Source organism: Macrobrachium nipponense, chromosome 39 (genome assembly GCF_015104395.2).
Source record: "Macrobrachium nipponense isolate FS-2020 chromosome 39, ASM1510439v2, whole genome shotgun sequence".
NCBI lineage: Eukaryota > Metazoa > Arthropoda > Malacostraca > Decapoda > Palaemonidae > Macrobrachium > Macrobrachium nipponense.
The window spans coordinates 57544758-57562257 of record NC_061099.1 but is presented as its reverse complement, the minus strand read 5'-3'; the positions used below and the strand labels follow the sequence as shown (position 1 = coordinate 57562257).

Below are 17500 nucleotides of genomic sequence, written 5' to 3'. Positions count from 1 at the left end.
AGCTTAGATTGAGAAATGATCCCAAAAGGGAAAATACTTAAGCAGTTCCGTGACGGTGTTGGGAACAATACGACTTGGAACATACAGAACTTCTTGGATGAAAACGATGAGAAGCGACTCTGGAAACGCCTGGAGATTTATGGACGACAAAGCGCAGGAAAGACATGAATGGCAGGAATTTCACAGAGGCCCTTTGTTTCATGTACACAAACATGCGCGCCCCGCGCACACACACACACACACACACACACACACACACACACACACATATATATATATATATATATATATATATCATATTATATATATATATATATATATATAATGTGTGTGTACGTGTGTGTGCATTTGCGTGTGTGTATTTGTACGTCCTGTAGAGGAAAGCTGGTAGTTGTCTAAGCAATTTCAAAGTTCTTATGAAAGAAAAGTCCGTATCCTTCACGTTGATAAAGGGATTACTGAAGAGCGTGTCATATAGAAAATTAAGTCGTATGTTAGCATAAATGAAGACTTTCCCGGAACAATCATCTACTAGATAAAAAAAGCATCAAACCACAGAAGGGAAATTCTAGGAAGAGGGAAGGGAATCGACTCGTAATAAATCGAGTCCAACAAAAACACCGAAAGGAATAAAGTGAAATGAAATACTGCCAATGAGCAAATGCCAAAGCTGCAGTCTATGGAGGGGCATGTCATAAACAACAGGCATCTAGGTCAAACATGTTATCTCTCAAATGATGAAACTATCATATAAACTGTATGACAATTAATGGATATGGCGCTGTACATTTCATAACCAAAAATAAAGCAATCATTCTACAGAGTTTTAACCCAGAAATTAATTTCGTTTACACCGGAAATAAAAAAGTAACGTTCAAAAACGTTGATTAAAAGGAAACGTGTGCCTGTTTTATTCCCTCGTGGTAGATCGCCTGTCACGGGATATCAATACGATGCAGATGCAGAAATATTCATACTGAACCATTCATGTGATTTCAGAGAACCAGTTACTGGAAACTGAAAATTCCTTTTTGTAACGATATTGTACATTATATGGATGAATTTGTGTTTTGAAAATGCCGTGGTTATAACTGTTTTATTTATTTTCAATACAGTATACCATGCTTAGCATCCGAAGTGGCCTTACTCGAATCTGGAACTGAAGAATATATCTGACAGGGCCGCTGCAGGTGAGCTCTCTTGGGAGTAATGAATAGGTTTGCATAACCTTTCATAATCTTGTTTTTCAACTTGCATTTCCGGATCTGCCGTCGAGCTTAAGACAGCAACGTGTGTGAGCCATAAACTCGTGAGTTTAAAACAGTTGTAATAACATAAATTTGAAAACAAAATAAAAAGTATAACGACAACTAGCACGGCGACCTCTGCTTAGGGCATTCATTATTACACCAACGGTGAGGCGAATGGTTATTAGCGAAAGCTACAAGGTCGTAGAGCGAGATATACACGGCGTTGTTAAATCAGTGTCTCGATATAAGCTGTCAAAGCCCGTTCGTTTGTGAAACATGATATTCCTCTCATAACAAGGATCGTGTGAGTGTGTAATATGATGTTTCTCGACGATAAGCAGGCATGAAAGAGTCCCTTGATTCTAAAGGTTCTGTCGAAGTTGACTCTAGTCAAATGGCATATGGAGAATAAACACTTCAAGTGGCAGATCAAAGTGTAGTTCGCATCAAATGTCACTTCGCCTTGAAGGGCCGCCTTGTTACACTTTTACGTACGTGAGCGAATGGGGTCCTCCTAAAGCCCCCTCTTCACCCCATCCCCACCTACCCGTCCAGAATCAGAAAAGCATCTAGTTTAACGAAGAGAAGAATTAAGTCGTTCAGTTTCATTTCTGTGAAGTGCCATGATTAAGGTACCTATGTATGCCCAGCGTCACCAGAAACAAATCATGAACAACAATTTCTCCAGTTCAGCGAACAGTTTTCGCTATTGTCATTCTTTACATATTTCATACTCTTAGGTGACTTTAATTTCATGCAATAAGCAAGGTGAACCGTGTTTTAAGACCAGCAGTCTATCTGATCCATGTCTGTCAATATCCAGTTAACGTAAAATCACCAGCAAATAATACCTTCCGGTTATTGTGTAAATCAGAAAATCTTCTCTGCACAGCGTAATTTCATCATCGGTTTTTGAAGGTTTGAGAGTTGAGAAACGGGAACGGATAATAACTGCAAGAAAGAATGACAGAAAAACGGTTCAAAATATAAGTCGATCTCTTCCCAAAAGGTCATGGGCCATTGTAACTAATGATGCATACATTTCAGGAAGTATAAATGCATATCTTAAACACTTACATTAAGCGAAGGTATGCATAAATATCACAAACGGGAATGCATGATACTTTTGCTGTGGAAAACAATTCATTTCGCAGAGAGTAATTGCAATAACGCAATGTGATGTTCAATTATTCTAAAGAACACTTGACCCAGCTCAATTAATTAACTCGCATGTCTTCACTCATTAAAATGAAGCACTCGACTGGAAATGATGTCTGTAAGTGACCTGAGGAAAGGAGTATCATTAGTTTGGCGAAATAACTTTATCCCAATCATTAAGGTAAATTTGGGTACGTCAAAATCCAGCTGAGGAAAGTTGACCCTTATACGCATCAGCCAGGCTTGATTCCCTGAAAAATAAAAAATGAAACAATAGAAAACACACGCAAGCAAACAGTAAAACAAATTCGAACACTCTCCAAACAGCAAAACAGAGCCAGTTTAATTATGTGAGCTGTTAGCACGGGACTTCAAAGCACAAATAACATCGGCCTTTCGCTTATCGAAATCAATTCCTTCATCATCGTCCCTCCTCCACGGCTCCGCGAATACCGACAAATCTCCCGATCCATTCGGAAATCCAATCCGGCTCTAATGATGGGTGGAAGGAAAGCAACTCAAGGAATGACGGAACAGACGTAGAAGGGAAAGAGGGAAATCAATCAAGGGGAATCAGAGAGAGAGAGAGAGATGAGATGAGATCTGGCGTTGGTGCCAACCCAGTGATTGATGTTCCGCGGGCTGGTATGCCAATTGTAGCTCGCGCTCTTTCTCATCTATCTATCTATCTATCTATCTATCTATCTATCTATCTATTTTTAGCTATATTTTCTTTTATCGGAAATTGATAATCTTTTTCACAATGAACTTATCCAGAAATATTCAGAGAAGAGTATTTCTCCCGTGTTTGAATCAAAACCGAACTACTGTACGATAAAAAATATTCTATACTATATATATATATATATATATATATATCTATATATATATATATATATATATATATATATTATATATATATATATATATATAGGGACTTACAACAATATTTATCGATAAATCTGAGATTACAAAGCCTGTACAATTGTCAAGGGGGTAATTTGACTATCGAATACTTTATTTTATTGCACAGTGGTCATGTTGCACATTGAAAAACCTATTAATAGAAAATAGCTTGTATAAAAGAGACATTGTTTTTTTTCACAGCTGTCAATCCAAAATAGGAAAATATAAGGATCAGGTAGGATGTAGATGTAATCTATGGTATCACAGACAGCATCTATAAAGATAACTTCACGAGACTGAAGTGGCTCTACCCTGTTTGTTTTGATAGAGCTTTTTCATTAGTTAATGAAAATAGGGCTTTGCAAAATCAACCTTATAATGAAGGATGAAATTAAGATACAAAACACTGCGGTGGTAAAGAGGGATGCTTCTGAGTGCTCAGCTCTGAGTGCTCAGCGGGATGCTAAGGTCACTGAGAGGGATGAAAAATTGCTGAACTTCAGGGAACGCGAGATGAGACACGTGAACTTTCCTTGGGCCATTGACTCGGAGATTGATATCATGGAGGCGATGGAAATGTTATAAACTGAGATAAAGAAGGCACCAGCTCCTAATATAGAGAGGAAAACTTATGCAGATATAGTAAAGGAAAGTAATTTGTAATAAAATAATCTTTACACGCCTCACGAAAAGTAAATTTTATTTTTCCATAAACGACTTCGGAGATGCAAATAAGAAAACAAATGCCTTTCTTATCAGTATAAAGAAATACATGCTTCCAAGCAGTTAAAATTGAACGAATATATAACAGGATTTATGTTGTTAGAAAGTGAGAGATTGTTAAAAAATGTTTTGATGAGTGTTCTAAAAAATAATTGTGATTAATTATGTCATATATAGGGTAGACTATTTCAGGTCATGAATCTGCAAAATAAATTAAACAGTGGCAAGATTAACAAAGGGTGTCGTACCTCGGGACACCATTGCCCCGGTTTTGTTAGATTTGCAGGGGCTTCCTTTCAAAGCTAGGATAATGTTCAAAACATCGAGCTATCAAGACCTAGGTATCCAAAATACCTGAAAAACTTGCCGAGTGTTATACAGCCAATTGATGGAGTCAACCCAAAATTACCTACAGATGGCCTCAGCTTATTTAAGCCAAGAATCACTTCGAATATAGCTTTTGGAGCCTTACCACTGTACAACTGTACAATAAGCTCCAATTTGAAATCAGGGGTACCGAAGTTATCGAATCTATCAAGAAAAATTAAGTTTCTTATTCTCTGGGTGTTATAACAGACTCGCACGTCACAAAGCTTTGGTTATTTACGAACAACGAAAGTTTTATGTTCTATCATACAAATAAAAGTATGTTTAACGTGGATGTATAAGAGCCAAGAACAACAAAATGAAAAAAAATCGAGAGGTTAGATTGAGTGTTTTACAGACATTCGTAAACAAACTCGCGCACGTCGAGTCGTTAAAATCTGAGTTCATATTTCTACAACTAGAAGCTGAGACACGGAGAGCACTCCATTCCAGTTTCTGGGGCTTTTATGGGCCTTCAAAGGGTTCACGCTTGTGAATTATATTCAATATCGAAAGCTATTTGTAGCCGATACCATTTCTTTTAGGATTTTCGAGAAACAATATCATACGTTATAAAGGGTTTTTTACAAGAACAGCATGCCCTTATCTAGTCCCCCCACACACACATACACATACACACACACACACACAGGTTAGTGTTCCAAAATAGTGTACTTTTTAGTTAGGCCACACCGGAACCGTGTGAATTATAAGTTACAAACTAAGCATGCTCAGTTTCTCAGTTTTATGGTTTAGATGACATTTGTTATTCTGATGGCTCTCGTGAGATTGCCAGAACATTAATTTTTCATCCACAATAAGGAACTAAAACTAAAATTAAATATTTATACTTAGAGCAATTAAATTAGATAAAAGAATACTTAATCCCGCATTAAAACCGCTGATGGGATAATATAAATACATTGTTTGTATTTTGGGTGGTAAAGGAAAGGCTTCAGTAATACATTTTTCATAAATTCATGGTGTTACTTTATACTCCAGAGAACAAGCAACCCCATTTAATCCACATCATAAACAAAATGACAAGGTTACCGCACCAGCAAAATTCGGGTTATTTTTAATCCCGTCAACTACAAATAATCTTATTTAATAGACGACATACACAAATAACAATAAGACCAAAATTCTGTGCAGCTGAAGCTGCATCGGTCCCGATAAAAGAGATTTTTCCGGGCCAGTCAAGTTCATTTAATCCGCCGAGTTAATAACCACTTTCCAACAGGAGCACTGATCTACTAATGCGAATTAATGCGAGGCAGTGCGTTAAAACTCTTTTGTTTCTATCATCAGCTTTACGTCTTCCATTCCGCGTCTTCATTTTTCTCCCCGATTCACGTAATCTCTTTTTCATATTCTTTCATTTCAGACCTTACGACGGCTCGCTGATTAATTGAACTCCGACTCAGCCAAGCACGTTGGCGCGAAAATTTGTTGCTTGCTGAAAGTTCATTTCATCTCCAGGTGAAGTCTCATCGAGACATTCACAGAGGTGATTATATTCCACTTTCCTTTATTACTTACGATCACGATTATCATTACTCTTATTTCATTTTCGTTTATTACTTATTATTATGATATTGCAATGGTAGCATTGATTATAATCGTGTTGTTCTACTACTAATATTGTTAGTACTTTTGCCACTATTTTAATAAAAAAAAAAATCAAGGTAATCTATCAAACAAATATTATCGACACATTCAAGTTATAGAAAATCCTTTCTCTCTTGCCCCGTTTCAAAGACTTTAAGAAATTCAGCCAAATATCCGTTCTCGAAATACTTACGAACAAGGAAAGTTTGAGCACAAAGTTGACATCGGTTTAAAAATATATTTGTAAAGACTTGCAACTGAAATACACATAATTTCCTCCATTTGACTCTTGGCGGCCCTCTCAAAATCCGTAATAATAATAACTTTGGCAAGGATTCCATTTTAAGTATAACAGGCAAGTCATAGGGTTACTAACTATGAAACTGCTGACTTCATCGAATTCAGCGAAAGTTCGCGAATATTAAACATTCCAAAGTTCGCTTTTTACAACACGTTTTAAGGAGGAATGGATTTCGTAAGACTATAACTGTGCTTATTGAAAATTTAGTTTTAGTTATTTGTGGAAACATGAACTGCATTGATGATTGATATGATTTTCTTCTTTAACAGCGATGTGCTATGCCTTTCATAGATTATAAATGCAATAAAGATATTTATTTGATTACATACGCAAAAGAGTGTAATAACAGTTGCAGTGATAGTAACCAACATAAAAGACAAAGCTGAATACAACTTCACACTAATGAGCTATTCACACCAGAAAAAACAAAATTTATATATCAAACAATTACACCACATACAAATTTTAATTAACATTACGCTATGGTATACTATGGTCAACAACGACAGGTTCTTTGTTTGACTAGTAAACTGCGCTCAGCAACAAGATCATATAATGTTAGCCGTAAAAGGTTTAAAAATACTTTGCTGAAAAGACAAAGAGAAAAACAAACCCTCAGTCACAATAATGCAACTTATCGAATATTACCTTATCAAGAAGAATTTTGCAAAGCCAAATGATAGTCTATCGTCCATCTCTCCTTTCTCCAATGTAAAATGGAAATTCATTTTTACACATTTCCGTATTATTCTTCGATTGAATTATTGAACGACGACTTTCGGGAATATGAAAGCAATAAAAAGTGAATTCATACAAATATATGTAGTTCTTCGCGTATTGAAAATCACTTATTCTTGAATTATAGTCGCTCTGGAGAGCGACTATAATCCAGATCTTTGAAATTCCCTCTATATGAGACGCTCGTGATGTCTACCGAGAACGTTCAAACGATCGTGACTAAGTTCATTAAAAACTCACACCCAAATATGAAACAACATCACGTGTCATATTCTCACTTGTTAACTTAATGTGACTGATACGGTTGGTTCAATTTTTAGGCCGGTCTGCAAGCAAGAGCCCACACTGGAATATAGTCAACTCAATTCCAAGGTCCAAATATTAACGATCAGTATAAAGGGGGAAGGGAAGAAGGAGGGAATAGGGGAAGGAAAGGAAAAGAGTGCAAAGGTTAAAGGGGAAGAGATTAGCACTAGGAATTTTGTACGATATAATATAATAAAAGAAGTATGCTTGCCTCACGTTTCACTCAAAAGCAGGCACATCTGACCGTTGCATTTTGTTCATTCTCAGTTATCTAGTTTTAATGAACAAAGAATGCCTTAACATAATGAAGCATAAATTTTCTGTTTTTAATTGCAGTTGGACACTTTAGCCCTTCAACCTTCCTTAGACATTGACGACGTCAGAAAAGTACTAACAATTAAATTTTGTCAATACAGTTTTGTTGGGGCTCACAGACTGGGTAATTACAGCAATCAACTCTAACAGCCATAACCATCAGTCGTTGAAATGGCTCATGGCAGTTCCCGGTCCTTCCTGTTTGACTTTTTAATGATCGAATTCAACGAATTACCTGGGTAAGGGTTGTTAGGGAAGACAATCTTTAATAACTCAGGAAAAAGAAAAAAGTTAAATGCTGTGTTAACTATTTCATTTTTTCGTCCTTTTTGTTTTGAAAAGGTGCATATGTCTGTATGTATGCATGGATGTGCGTATGCTTACGTGTGTATATCTGATAAAGTCTCATTGCAACAGCTGCGGAGAATTTTGTGGATTTGGGTGAACCTCTTCTAAGTGTAGAAGGAGAGGATGATGGTATGTTGATATACATATAGCATATTCGCACTTGTAATATCTATGGGATTTTCCCCCTTACAGAGGCATTTCCAGGAGGAAATAACAACCCGATACATTCCATTAACTACGAAGTATATATTTACTTATTGACGTGGTAGGGAATGAGAAATTCAAATTCACCAAAAGCGTCCTCTTTCAGAAAGGGTGGAAGGTAATCTCCTAGTTTTATTTAATATCGATTCTACAATACATTGGGAGTAACTTATGCCCAAGGCTACTATTCACCTGCTTCTTGATAGCCAAATGGTCAAAATCGACTGATTCCCATTGTAACCAATCCTTGGCGGCCAGGATACACTTATTGGTCATAATTCCACTCCTGTCTATGTCATTCCCAATACTTGTGATTTAAGGTTTGGAATATGAAAAAGTCACAAGTGTATAAGCGATATAAGGGAAGAGTTGGTATCAGCTTTACCGTACATAAACCAGGTAAGTTGATAGCGACTTACGTCTCTTTTGATAGCCGTGTGGTCAAAGTCCCTGTTTATCACTGCGTCTAAACTTGCGTAGAACAAGGGTCGAATCCTGGCAGGGCCAAAAACTTTTGTCAGCTATAATTCCCCTAGGGTATAAGTTTTCCCAAATGTATAAAATTTATGGTCTCGCATTTTGTATTTTTAGTACTGATGACAAATTTTGCAGTCGTTGTCTCGAGTATCATCTTGACATGTCATTTACGACTGGATAAATCATATGGCGTCACATGATCCTTGGGTAACCTTATGTTAAGTTGGAAGCGTGGAAGGCAAATTTGCTATTATCGATTTCCTTCCGCCCACCACACTTTTAACTGCAGCAGCAGTCAATATAGTACCTTACATTTAATATACAAAATAACTTACCTAAATTAGATGCTGAATACAAAAAATTGGAGCCCCCATTATCTACTATCTAGAAGAAAGATTTTCTTTAACAAAATACGAAAATGTTCTGTGTTCTTATGTCATTTTTGAAGTCATCTGTTTTCAGTATTTTGAAAGGATCAGTTTTCCTTGTCGTATTCAGTGACTCACCCAGGGAATATGTGTGACCTGATGATCAGCTGGTAAAGGCAAAGCAACACAAATAAAAAGTCAACTAGAAAATGGTATGAATATTTCACTCCTTAGTTGAAATCTACCACTTTTAGCTAAATAAAAGCCAGGGTTTCAATTTTCTTACACAACAGTATAATATTGTGAAGAATCAAAATTTCCTTACTATGACTATTTTCCCTTAAACCAACTTAGATATCAAGCTTCGCACTTCAATTTCACTTGACATCCCATTAATGGCTTAGAATTATAGAGACCAGAAGTATAGGACTTATGGTGTACAGCATACTGTTAACTATAGAATCTATGTCTTCTGTGAGATAACTGAACCATTTACACTACTTCAACATTATGGAAACCTGTTAATGGTGAAATTGCAAGCCACAACCTCACCAAGAGCAAAATCTATTAGACACGCAGAGCTGATTTCTAGCAACGAGTTTAGCGGCTATTTGATTTGAAGCTTGAAGAGTTCCGTGATCTTATAAAAGAGCCTGATGGTGACTAATAAGTCTATATAAATATACGAAGAAAGCTAGTTTAAAGATGAATCGGCCTACATTCTTGCTAAGAAAAGGTTTGAACATTTCTACTCACCATGAGTTCCAGAACCTGGGGAGACTGGCTCCCGCACTCGTGCTCCACGGCGGCCAGGTCGATGTTGTTTCTGAAGATGGTGGCTCTCACCACCAGGGACGGGGACGGTTCCAGGATGTTTACCACTAACCGGTAAACCTGTCCGGCCCTCACGAGTCGCGGGGCTACAACCAAGTACGTTCTGGAATAGAAAACAAACGCCTTGTTACGACTGGTAAAAAAGGGTTCTTGTAAGACGGAAAATGCTTGGAAGAATGCAATATTTAGTATGAACCATATGTATGATTGATGTCAGAATTATTAAAGGAAACACTGTAGATTGCTCTAAGGTTTAAAATAAAAACATGCAAATAAAATCAATAAGAAGTTACAATTACTCCTGAGAGAGAGAGAGAGAGAGAGAGAGAGAGAGAGAGAGAGAGAGAGAGAGAGAGAGAGAGAGAGAGAGAAATCAGGCTAAATTAAATCCATTGACAGAAATCAATTTGAACTTTTCAACACCAGCATAGGTCACGAACACTTATAGAGAAAAAGTAATTGAAAAACTGGTCCGGGAAGTTTTAGAGTTAATTTTAACTCTGACACGAAGAGTTCTAAAATGGAGGACAATGGATTTGCATATTATTTCGTATATTTTAGCAAATTATTAAAACTAAAATACGTAATTTGTCCGTATATTTACTAGGCCATGGTACCTTTGTTCATCTTATTGAGCAAAGAGGTCTGCCCTCTATCACATCATTAACTCTTCACAATCACTTTTATTTTCCAACAGAATCATCCCTTCTACTCAGAAAGGTTTATACATTTTTTCTTCATATTCATTCAACTTTTTTATATATGTGATTAGCATAACTGTCAAAGTAACATAATAACACAAATATAGTAAAATAGGAGGAATTGCACGCTAAATTGGCTTCCTTGGAAAATGCCTCAAATATAACGTGCGCTTGTTTGTGTGTGCGTGTGTATCTATCAAACTCCAATATTTGCACAAAGTCTTCAAAACAAGACTTCTATTTTACGTCAAGAGGGCCAACAACTCCTAAACCAACAAAAGGGACCCAGAGAGAGAGAGAGAGAGAGAGAGAGAGAGAGAGAGAGAGAGAGAGAGAGAGAGAGAGAGAGAGACTGGAGCTGATGGGAAAGGTCAAAGGAATGAATAAGAGCAAGCTTTCTATAGGATAAACCCCTCTCTTGTAATTATAAAGAAACACTACTCAACTCAAGAAAGGGCTTCAGATGAGAATCTCCCTTGGCTCAGATAGAAAATATGGACCATGTAAAACAACGACTAAGTTTAGCAGTACACGGGTAAAAAAAAACTGCTGCTAATCACAAGGACAGGACTAGAAACAGCAACAACAAAATCCGTGACAATAAAGGTAATCCCAACGAAAATATTGTCGTAAAAAACGTTGGGGCCAACTCTAAACTGACTCAATTCAGCATCTTATCGCCTGCTATCATCTCCTGATATTAGAGAAGATTGCATCCTGACAGCAGCTGCAACCAAGATAAGCTTAGCTGTTCTTGCAGTGGTGATGAAGTAGCAATGATCACCGGCATGAGGCCAAATCTTTCACGCAACTGCTGGGGACTCCAGCTGCTCCAAATTACAGTGGGGGAAAAAATTCCAAGCCGCCATTGTTATGGATGAGGGTGGAAAGCCGTTCATTCAAGCAAACGAGCTGGCTCTGAGATTTGCCGAGGGATTTGTATTTTTACCAGTAGCATAATTTGACAAAATCATAAACGGTAGGTGTGGCATAAGTGTACTTTCTAAAATAATTTGTGACAGTTAATTTGTGTCGCTTTGTTTTCAAAGTAAGATTATGGATTTTAATAGTCAGCGGTAAATGGTTCAAGTCAGTCTGAGAAGGACATTATCCTTGACAGCAGTAGTTGAAGTAAATGCAGAAGGTGAAGATGCTGTGTTAGGCGGTGCTATTGCAACCATATTTGAAACGATCAAGAACCTGTCATACCCATGTCAATACGAAGATTTGAAATATGAAATAAACGCTTCCAGCAACGAGTCTATCAATGATTCTGAATTTCGCATGACAGCTTCATAAATCAACAACCAATAGACAGGTAAGCATAGTAAATAGTAGTCATGAAGCAAATAAAGCAACACTCAAGGTAAACTATTGGCATTTCATAAGAACACTTCACAAAACCTCGACAAAAAACACAAATAGCGAAAACTTCTTCCTTAAATACCATCACAAGAAAATAAATAACTTATTAGTAAAATGAAAAGGAAATACAAAATGAATTATAAATAAAACAATGAAAAAAAGTGTAGATGAGCTCATGCATGTTAATGTCTTACATTCCTGCTGGAAAATATACATAAATACATGATTAGGTAATAACAAAATACCTAAACTATAACTACAACATGACGCATTTCAGTAGAAAAAAAGAAGATCATAATACTCTTAAAAAAGCAAGAAAACAATTACGTTACAAAAAGGGTTGAAGATCTTTTCCTCCATTGCATAATAATTATATATAGTATATAGATATATATATTTATATCATAATATATATATATAGATATTATATTATATATATATATGGTAATAATAGCAAGAAATGAATAAAGTCAACAAAATATCCGCAAACACATAAATGTAAGTAATAATATTTAAAAAATAAAAACTGACAAAATATATCTGACAAAAATATTGAAATACTGAAAATAAAATCTTTAAAGCCAACATACAATTCAAAATGTTATTTTCCTCTAATCTCAACACACTCATTTGTTCTATAAATAGAAGTCCATTTCGTTCCATTCACTTTGGACCAAAGTAACATGTTTCCAATAGCGGCTGAGATGGCCACAATTCAACATGGCTTCCAATCCACGGTGGCCTGGCCACAAATTATAGACTTCCAAAACTGAATCACGTAGTCCAGCCCTCTTCCTCCTCCCTCACCCCCTCCCTCCCAACAAATCCTCTTTACCAGGTAGAAACGGTCATTTCTGTTTCTCCAAAAGCCTCATTCCTTCCGGGAGATCGTGACCTTTAAAAGATGCAAATGACGTTTCTCACCACAAAGCAATATCTTAAAAAAAAGTTGAACTCAAACCGAATGTCAAAGTAACATCAGTATTTTAATTTAAACCCCTAAGTTGATGTATTAAAAATTTACCTCAAATTTTATTCGACATAAAAAAAAGCTAACCCTCGACGAGAGGGGAAGATTAAGGTTGATTTAGATGCATCTCTCCGAACGTCTCCCACCGACCTCCGTCCTTACCTTTGACTGCAGTGAAATGGTCGCAAATCTTCGTCCCATTGAGGGCGATGATGAGATGTCACAGCCGCACGAGAGGAGGACGGCGCCCGAATCTGGGGACGATTCAGATTTTCGGCAAATGGACTTTAGGGATCATCCAAGGATATAAGACATCTATTTCTACCTGTCTGTACGTATGTATGTATGTATACATACACATATACACACACACATTTATATGATAAAATCCGCGGGATATTTATTGTTTGTCCTGCCCGGGTGGGGCGGGGTTGGTAGGGAATCGGGAGTGTAGGGGGAATATGACACATCCACAATCCTTCTGCAAACCTATTTGTCCGCCCAAGGTGGGGACGGGGCAAGTAAGGGATCGGGACGGTAAGGGGGACATAACAGATAGTGCTGGGTTCCAGCGCAGCATAATGTGCGCCATCAAGCTCGCTCCAATAATACATAGATACGATTTTTTATGACGAAATGGCAACCCTTTACTTTTGTTCCTCCTAATGTGACCTATGTAAAAACAGTGTCAGGAATTCCTTGTCAGTCACCCAACGAAGTAGTGACCAACACTATATTGCTTTATAGTTAAAAGTCGTAACAGTTCCTGCCACATTCTCACAACTAAGTTTTGATTCAAAGAAAAACACCTGAGCAAAAACTTCCACGGCATCAGTCGTTCCACGCCCCCGCGAAAGTGTCTCCCCAAATTATAACGACCCCTTTTGGCTTTTCACCTTTACTCTCTCTGTGGTTTCACACATCATGGTGCTAACTCCTCCATCAACTCTGTGCCAATACATCAAATATTCCATTAACGCACCTCAATCTCATGTAACACAACGTTTCGTTCAAAAGTCTTTCTTTGCGTTTTGGGAAATTTATTTAAAAATAGGGAAAGAGATACACAATCAACATATTAGCCTACTTGGTGAATAGGTGAATTTTACCCCAATCACAGCGGCGATCTTTTATCTAGACACCTAAAGAGGGGATTACATGATTTCCGTTATTCTTACGAAAGAAGTCCGAGTACCATTAGGGGGCATTTCTTCCACAAAGGGATTCACCGCCTAGACTGGAACATAACACATTAGTATCCGACTTGGGCTGACTACAAGAGCACACAAAGAAACACACACACGCAAATATATATATCATATATATACATATATATATATATATATATATATATATATATATATATATATATATATATATATATATATATATATATATATATATATATATAAATGTCATCATGTCAAAACAGAAAACACGATCCTTTCGCCGGTAACGAAATTTACGTTCAGATGAGACAATAGAAAATCTGATAATGGTACTGTAAAGTGTAGTACAATCCATTGCATTATTTTACATATTAATGAATGACTTGCCAGTGATAAAATTATGAATTTATCATGAATTACACCGTAATGAGTACAGTGTCAGAAAATGTTCTACCCTTTTTGTATGAAGGCATAATCAAAATTTCAAAAATCATAATTTCATCAAATCTAAGATGCTACATTGTCATACTTTATCAAGCATACCTTTGAATGAAATAGCTAATTTGTGAAACGAATTCGGTGGCAATAAAAATTCAGTCTTTCTTGATACGCACTAAAAACCATCATTTGCTGAGGGTTACTAAGTTAATACATTATTCAAATTCATCCAAATCAGTTTATCTGTTCCTTTCTAGATGCCGTCTGATGCAATGAGAGAGAGAGAGAGAGAGAGAGAGAGAGAGAGAGAGAGAGAGAGAGAGAGAGAGAGAGAGAGAGAGAGAAAATGTCTCGTCAAGCAGATCACTAACTTGGCTTTCATTCAAACCACAGAGCATATTTTAAAGTAATAATCTAGATTTATAACACTGCGCGACAAGAAAGCTGGCCCTTATAAGCTTTAAGTAATAATATCAGCTGACGGTTCTACGAATGTAAATAAAATCAGCAACAATGCCGGTAATGCTGCCACAGCTTTAAGGTATAGATACAGTTCCTCCTTAAAATGATTATGGCCTTCACTACATTGAGGGAATCCTATTATTACTCCCGGGAAAGCTATCATCCTGGAACGTATATCACAATGAATAAAGGTGCCATCCAGTTCCGTGACAATTCACAGGTTTAGACAAAACTTTCTTCTCTGGCGCTTTCAAAGCAGACAGACATCAGTGGCAGTATCTTTATAGTGTTTGGAATGCAACAAAATCCTTTCAGCAAACAGGGAAAGGAACATTACAGGAATATCAACTCTTGAACATTTATAGGTAAAAGACTGACATTTGGCAATTTATCGGAAATTGTTTTAGACGTGACAGCTAAGCGTGAATTTTGGGGAAACGATAATTAACAGAAAAGTATTTGAATGAATAATAATGATTTTTGATGCTTCAGCGAGAGAAGAAAAGTGTTTACAGTACCTGTATGATTTTTCCGTGATTAAATGACATTCCAAAGTACTAACTGAGTGTTTCCAACCAGGTTCCAGGATTAGGAATCACTCATCGGTTATTTTAGACGGACAATGCTTTAGTCCAACCATTCCAATCTAACATCTACTAAAGATATCTGAAGGAGAACTTTCTGCAGATACGTAAAACCTCATCACCTCTAGAACGATTAGAAAACTCTCTCTCTCTCTCTCTCTCTGGCCTCGTGACCTGTGTTCAATTTTCTAGCCAGACGAGGCGGGACGAAGGAAACGATTCCTAAAACCTTGTATGCCTCTGTTCGCCCAGTAAGTGCCCAGTTGTTAGATGACCGCTGTGGGTAATATCTAGGCTGGAGAGCGACATGAAGTGGAAACGTTCAAAAACACTAGACTCAAGTATTCATTCCTCCGTCAAATTGTATACCATCAAAACGGGGAAGCTCTTGACGAGGTTATAATACTAAACCCACCGAAGTGAAAAATGATGAGATTCATAAATCTGTGTGTGTGTGCGCGCATGTGTGTGATTCTACACGTGCATGTTGAGAAAAATTCAGTGATATAAGTTTTTAAAGGTATGTACTTGATTTTTTTTTTCTTTTTTTTAACCTCTCCCGGCGTTTATATTTGTTACGCACCGAAAGGCATAAAACGTTCATGTTTTTAAAGGAGCACTTTGAAAAAAAAAAGAAAAAAAAAAAGAGCAGGCATCATCACGGCCTAATATGGTAACTAGAGTGAGAGGCAACGCACTTTCAGTTGAACCATCAAGGGTCCCACGATAACCACAAACAAAAACAACCAAAGAAATTATCATAACCTGAACAGATCAAAGATGAGACGTAAATGGAGGTTTAGGAATAAGACGTTCCCCAATCAGTTTGGAAATGTTCGTCATAAATCCAATACTCCAACGTCTTTTAAGGAGCACATCTCAACCAAATGAGGGAACTGGCATTTTAATTTTGTTGTTGACTCTTATTTCCTACACTGGCGATAATGAAGAACAAATGACACCCGGAAAACAACGCCAAAAATAACTTCATGAGTTTTATTAAGCTCGTTTTAAAACACAGTATTACTGTAACCATAATCATTACAATGATAAAATAGTACTGAGTCTACTGGCACTTATCCCGATGACAGATAACTGATGTAATAATGAGTCAAGATTTTCGGTACTCGTAATAACGTCCAAACCCCGAAAACAAATTCCCTTAGCGTAGCACAACATCCCATCCGTATAAAAACCTGAATATCCTCAATCCAACACCCAACGGGACCTTGTTATTGAAACCCACGCCGCCAAACGCTACGAGTAACACGTTATAAACCCGGCAAACAGACCGCACCGCACACTGCCATAAAGAGAAAAAGCTCTTCGAAATGGCTCATGGACTTCGACAGCTGAAAGAAACGCCGGGAAGCGACCGGCGTATTGGTCCAAATGCTCCCGGTGGGAAGAGACGGTGGGGGTGAGAGAGAGAGAGAGAGGGAGGGGGGGGGGGGGGGAGTGTTAGACTGGTACAGCAATCCAGCCTGGAACTCTATAATTCCTGTGTATTGACACGGAGTGAGGACTAACCCATCCGCCATTCGCAGGAGCGCATATAAAGTTAATTAAGGAGCGAGTTTAACAGGATGGCAACATGCTGCTGTGGGTCCAGGGAGAGAGGGGGAGGGGGAGGGGAGGGAAGGAAGGAAGCAAGCGAGAGAAGGAGGAGATTTACGTGCAAGATGATTATGAAGTGATAAGGTTCATGTGATGTAGGGGGGGAGGGTTGGAAGAAGGAGGAGATTGAGATGTGAAAATGAGATAGACGAAAGAAGGAAAGTATTTAAGATGTTAAGGAATAACGGCGATGAGGAATTATGGGAACAAGGAAGAAACGAAGACGATGTAAATTGAGGAAAGGATGGGATGATGGGCGGGAAGAAGGATATGAAGGAAGAATAAAAAG

General features: G+C 37.4%; 1 protein-coding gene across 5 annotated transcripts in view; it reads right to left on the bottom strand.

Moving 5' to 3' along the window:
• The window catches only part of LOC135210364 (CD109 antigen-like), a 1440954-nt gene that overhangs the window by 853837 nt on the left and 569617 nt on the right, over positions 1 to 17500 (bottom strand). For all 5 annotated transcript variants that reach the window (XM_064243260.1, XM_064243264.1, XM_064243262.1 and 2 more), the window contains exon 4: positions 9828 to 10008. In XM_064243260.1, the coding sequence (XP_064099330.1) occupies positions 9828 to 10008 (181 nt within the window). The remainder of the gene's footprint in view (positions 1 to 9827; positions 10009 to 17500) is intronic.